At 44.4% G+C, this 6,152-nt stretch overlaps 1 protein-coding gene across 3 annotated transcripts in view; it reads left to right on the top strand.

Moving 5' to 3' along the window:
• Positions 1 to 547: 547 nt before the first annotated feature.
• The window catches only part of slc4a2b (solute carrier family 4 member 2b), a 31,269-nt gene continuing 25,664 nt past the window's right edge, over positions 548 to 6,152 (top strand). For 2 of the 3 annotated variants that reach the window (XM_056433464.1, XM_056433463.1), the window contains exons 1-2: positions 549 to 755; positions 5,882 to 6,054. In XM_056433464.1, coding sequence (XP_056289439.1) covers positions 5,995 to 6,054 — 60 coding nt within the window. In that variant the 5' untranslated portion in view covers positions 549 to 755; positions 5,882 to 5,994. Of the gene's footprint in view, positions 756 to 5,881; positions 6,055 to 6,152 lie in introns of all 3 variants that reach the window. The other variant, XM_056433466.1, reaches the window with a different exon arrangement.

The raw sequence follows: 6,152 nt of genomic DNA, 5'->3' as shown, positions 1-6,152 counted from the left end.
CCACCTCTGGGTGGAGGCTCCCCAAAAGGTGTCAAATGTCGCAGAGATGATTCATAGATGTGGAAAGCAGAGAAAAACGTTTATGCTTTTTGTTTTTCGAACTTACTTCGCAACCTTTTATTTCTCATTAATTACTTCTCCAAAAAAATAATTAAATAAAGTGAGGAAAATCTCTTTCTTCGAGTTGGCCACAAGTGGTAGCAGGGGGGGGGGGGGGGGGGGTCCTCTGGTCTAAAACATGCAAACTCCCCACTGCTACAATGTGCACAGGTATTGATCATTGGGGTTACATTCCCACCTTAAGGTTGAGGTCATCTGTGTGTGTGACAGACGGATCAGTTTGTGTGTGTGTGTGACAGACGGATCAGTTTGTGTGTGTGTGTGTGACAGACGGATCAGTTTGTGTGTGTGTGTGTGTGTGTGACAGACGGATCAATGTGTGTGTGTGCTCTGACTCAGCTTTGAATGGGTGCTGGAGTCACATGGCTCCTTGTCAGCAGGCTGGAGGAGGAAACCTAATCCTGAGGAGGAAGGCTGCGGCCGCTATCGGTCCCCGCACGTTTGTCCGAGAGGGCTCTCGGCTCGTCGATCGGCTCAACATCTCTAACTCTCGTTTCTTTTGTCTCTCTATCTCTCCCTTCTCCCCCTGTTTGTTTTTGCCCTGCACTCTGACCAGGCCCGGGTCCCACTTCACGACAGACTTCAGAATTGCACTCCAATGTCTGCGGTGGCCTCTCTGCTGTGAGCACAGAAAGGTACGGTAGGATTATGGATATATTTATGTACTTCTCGTCCAGTTGTCATGTTTTCAAGTTGTCATATTTGCCAGAATGTCACTTTTTTCTATTTGATTTATTGTCTGTTTTATATACAAATAATTGTTTTGTGTGGGTTAGTTTTCAATTAAGTGGCCAGGCTTAATTTTACAATATTTGTTCCTGTTAGTTAGTTCCACCGGTTACACAGCAGGAAAAAAAAGCCATAAACGAGCCACTTTGAGCCCACTTGAATTTTAGCGGCGCAGATGCTTTTATACTCTTATGAATCCTAAATTGGAGTCTTTTAAAGGCCATGCTTTTGGAGAAGTGATGCGCCCTCTAAATGCTGTGCTTGACTCACAAGTGACACTTGTTTTGTTGAGCCAGTCTCTGACTTATTGCTGTTTATCATGCACGCGTCTTCCTACATCAGATCTTGCACAGGCGATAATGCTTCTGTGAATTCATGGCAGAATCTTACAGCATGTTATTGTTAGATAAACACGAAGGCCACGATTTATCTTGACGTCATTGGAAGCTATCTCATTAACGCAATCGGGAAGAAGATGCCTTTTTATAAACATGCATTGTCAGCTTGAATGTAACAAATGAACCAGACACTATCTGGGTTTCTCTAATGAAACTTTTCACGACTCTTGTCCTCCCTGTCATAGTCCTACTTTTTATAAGTACAGGCCTTGGAGTTTGGGATCAAGCTGCTATTTCTGGCTGGACATTTTTTAATGTCAGCGTGTGTATTTTAACTGTTTTTTAAATGAGGCCCTCTTTGATCCAATGTGTGGATGATCGTGGCGTCTGTGTTGTCAAGCTACGTGATTGAAGCCGGGCCCGGCCGGGTGTATCGCCGGCTTAACACTCGTGTGGTGTTGTGAGTTTAAGTCTGGCTCATGGCCTCCGTCCTGTCGTCTGACTGTCTCCCTCCTTCCTCCTAATGTCATTATGTGGGTGTTTTGTGTATCTTTAAGCTTAAAGGTCACATTTCAGTCCTGTATGCTGAGGAAGAAAATTGACATCTCTGATAAACAAACCGTGGCCCTTTTTGAGGTGGTCGATAGTGTGAGTCGTTACTTCTCTCGGCTCCAATTCTCCCCTCTGACTATTTTGATTGTCTCTGTTATGACCCGAAGAAAAACACGACGGAGTATCCCAAAAATGTATTTAACCTCTCAAATGTGAAAGCAAGACGGTGTGTTCAGAGTGCCAAGCTAATGTCTGACTTGTTCCGCCCTTCTTAATCACCCTGGTCCATAAAAGGTTTCTGTAGTGTGCCATATATTCCAAATAAAATGAGGAAAATTTAATTTACAACATACCAAGGAGACTTTGAGGTATAATTGCACTCTGCGGAAAAGATGAGTCACCACGTCATAGATCGTAATGCTGATAAAAAACAAACAAGCTTGTTGTCTTGAGTTACCACCTTCCTCTAAAGATGTGACGCAAATTTTTACATTTTGGTGAGTCAATTTCAGTCAAAGGTTTCAAGGTTAGTTCCTCCAAATCATAAATAGCCGGTGACTCACTATCGGCTGTCAAGTCTCTCTCTGGAGAGACTTGACAGCCGATGGAAATGTGATGCATTTAGATGCATGAAGACAGAGGAGCTTTCAAAGGCTTTAAAGTCTCTTCAGGACATCCTTTCAGGGCAAGTGTTTGGCTGCTAGTTTTTCCTCCCTGATATCCAACATGTGTGACATCTAAAGCTCACAGGCCTGATCCAGCTGTGGTTTGAACATAAACGACAGTGTCGTTGGTTTTCTCTTTCTGTAGATGACCGTTTCTCTTGGTCAAAGGTAGCGTCTTCACACATCACCTGATTATATACTCTGCCCTCTGTGGGAGGGACAATTCAATTCAATTCAGTTTATTTGTATAGCCCAATTTCACAAATTACAAATTTGTCTCGGAGTGCTTTACAATCTGTACACATAGACATCCCTGCCCCAAAACCTCACATCGGACCAGGAAAAACTCCCAAATAACCCTTCAGGGGGGGAAAAAGGGAAGAAACCTGCAGGAGAGCAACAGAGGAGGATCCCTCTCCAGGATGGACAGATGCAATAGATGTAATGTGTACAGAAGGACAGATTTAGAGTTTAAATACATTCAATGAATATGACAGAGTGTATGAATAGTTCATAGTAGGCATATTCCACGATGGAGACCTCCACGATCCATCAGGCAGATGGCGGTGGAGGAGGAGGAGTCTCAACAGTGGGCGGAGTCTCAACAGGCCAGTGGCGCAGTCATGAGCAGGAATTCCACGACCCAGACCTCGATGATCCATCAGCAGATAGGATCTATGCCGTCTCATAGGGTCCGATGACCCCATGAGACGTGAAGTCAAAAGGACTCCGGGGAGAAAGCAGAGTTAGTAACGTGTGATTGAGAGATGAAAATTCATCCTTAAGGAGAGAAAAAAGAGGAGATAGGTACTCAGTGCATCCTAAAACGTCCCCCGGCAGCTATAAGCCTATAGCAGCATATCAAGGGGCTGGACCAGGTGAACCTGATTCAGCCCTAACTATAAGCTCTGTCAAAGAGGAAGGTCTTAAGTCTACTCTGACAATGACAATGACAACCTGAGTTTGAGTTGACCTGTGATGTCACAGGGTAAACATTGAGACATTTTGTTTTAATAGTCTAGTTTAAAAACGCATGTAGTTTTACAGTTCACTTTTTCTTAAGTCTAACATTATGTATGCTCGAAGGAATTCCAAAGTTCCCTGTTTCTACTTTTTTAAAATAAGTTTGCAGCTCCTCCTCACCTTCTTCCTGTTTTCATATTTACTTCCTCCCAGTAGGATAGTTTCCCCAAAGCCCTGCGTGCACACATTTGAGGCTGTGACTAAATCTTAAATGGAAAAGTGGGGGGGGGGGGGGGGTCTTACTTTAGGAAAGGTTTGTGAGGCCCTGGGCTTCTGGTTCACTTTAAGAAGATGATAAAGTTCCTCCAGGGGAAACCCAGAGCTTCTTGTCCTCACTTCCTCTTACACTGTCAGCATTCATCCATGTCCTTCTCGTCATTTCGGTTATTGCATAAGAGACAACAAGTTCCTTTTTATTCAGTCCTCCGACCGATGGTGCCCGGTTGCAGACTAGAATGTTTAGATCATTGAAGACGATTTTTTTTTTCTTTTTTTTTGCTCTGACATCTGCTTGCTCACCAAGACAATTGGCATTATTGTTTTCGCCTCGATCATGATTGTCCTCTGTATTATTACAGCCATGCCCTGAGGTAGATAAGCTGGTTCCCAAGCTTTTGACTGTATCCCAGGGTTCTGTAACTTTATCCCTGTGTAGCCCGCCCTCTTCCACAGCGGTGGGGTCTAGGTTTACAGAGAGTGATCCTCGAACACACCCAAACTAATTCCTTTATTGCCTCTACTCGATTGTCCCGAACAAGTGGAAGTTGTCGTTCTGAATAGAAGAGCTGCTGGTTTGCAATCGACATTTGGCGCAGTGATTACCCTTCTGGCCGAGCAGAGGGAGAGCGTGGCCAGAACCGTGTGCCGTCTCAGTTCAAAGACAGCCTCTTTAGCAGATGCTGTCTTTTTGCATTTAATGTCTTGTTGATTTATGTTTTCAGTTAAATATTCCTCTCAGAAATCCCTCCCTGTCAACAAGGTCATTGATATGACTGTAGTCGGGCCGTAGAGAGGCTTATCGTCTCTTTGATAGCAGCTGTCAGAGAGCCAGAACGTGATTTCTTCCTGTGACACTGTGGAGTGAACCAAAGAGGGCCCTCCTGTGCTTTCAGACGGAAGGAACTCCGCTGTTCTGTCAGCGCTGCCGCTGCTCAGGAGGTTTCTGTAACGTGGAACAGGAGCGTCTGCAAAGGGTTTGGTTTGCTTCAATTAGTTTAGATGCGTCATGTTTAGCATTCCTGTGTCATTTGAGTTCATACACTCTACATGTGTTGATCTCTGCCATCAAACACTCAAGCTTTATTGTACACTTTTATTGTTTGATCCATTTGTTGTATGGCCTATACAATTGTAACGTTTCCCTAAAACACCAAGGTCACTTCTTCAAATGTCTGTTTTGGCTGACTAACATTCTGAAAGCCAAAATATTTGGTTTATATTTCTGTAGAACAATGACAATCGGCATATTTTCACATTAGAAGAGACGGAACGACTTCCTTTTTTGTTTGTTTTAAAGACAAAAATTAAGAAGATTTTGACAATATATGCGTTATCAAGATCTATATTGCTCCCATTAAATGCTACATTGCAGCATATTGTCAAGATGACTTTATTGTCGCCTTGCAGTGCATCTCCGTTCACTGAACTCCTCCTCTTCCTCGGGCCGACTGAAATCGGATTGCGTTTGAATTCCTGTGGTTGTTTGTCGTGCTCCAGCGTGGTGAGGGTGGAGGTCAGCTGAGGCACGTGCCGCTGCTTATCAAAGGGTCCTCTGCACAGTAGCACTGTTATCTGGCTCTTATCTGGCTCTAATGGTTAATAACCTTGAATGGCGGTGAGGAATTACCTCACGGTTTGAAATGAAGGAAGACGTAGCGTGCTGGTGTGTGTTTCTTCTACCGTTGTCGCTTCATGTAAAACGTCGACTTGTTTGCACCATTAAGAACGACATCCAGTTAAGGCCATCTGTGTTTGTGCAGTGGGTCTGGGGACTCAACGGCACGCGAGTGTCTTCCAGGAAATCCTGAAACTGTTCATCACTCCTTATTATGGTCCTCCGGTGAAGCCTGTTGCTTTGCGATTTTGTATTTAGCCGGCAACGCATTTCAGCACATGCGAATAGAGTCGTCACTTTACGAGGGTTAAAGTGCAAGTTATCGTTGTCATTTATGAATATGCTGGCATGCAGCTCGAAGAAATGCAGGGTCTAAGTAAAGCTTCACAGAGCGTGGCTGAAAACGTAGTTTTGCAGTTTAGGAAAGAAAGTAACGTAACCTCAACCAACTGCAAGTTTTATATTTGATTGCAAATGTTTTGTAGGCAATTTAGTGTGTGTGTGCTCGGCTGTCTTTATACTTTCTGACTGCACTTCATATTCAGTGGTTCCTGGCGTTGCCTCATGTTTTGAATCTCCATCTTAACGTGGACTAACCCCGTATCTGTATCCGTCTCCAGGTTATGCTGCCCAAAAGCTGCCTGAGTCCCAGTGAGAAAGAGAAGGGCTAAAGCCGCACCGATCCAAACCAGCTTTCCAGAGCCTCCCCAGCAGCGACTACAACTGTGGAGCCATGAGCAATTCCAGCTCGCCCAACCAGATCACAGACGCCGTGGCGTCGGTTATTCACAGTGTAAGTCCACGCGACCACACACAGAGCCTCAATCCGTCCGGTGAAATCAGGCTTCGCATGGTGGGGATTAATTAATGGATTAATGCCATTTTTTTGTT

This window comes from Pseudoliparis swirei, chromosome 16 (assembly GCF_029220125.1).
Source record: "Pseudoliparis swirei isolate HS2019 ecotype Mariana Trench chromosome 16, NWPU_hadal_v1, whole genome shotgun sequence".
NCBI classification, from domain to species: domain Eukaryota; kingdom Metazoa; phylum Chordata; class Actinopteri; order Perciformes; family Liparidae; genus Pseudoliparis; species Pseudoliparis swirei.
The sequence above is the reverse complement of the archived record's forward strand: the minus strand, read 5'-3'. Positions and strand labels throughout refer to the sequence as shown.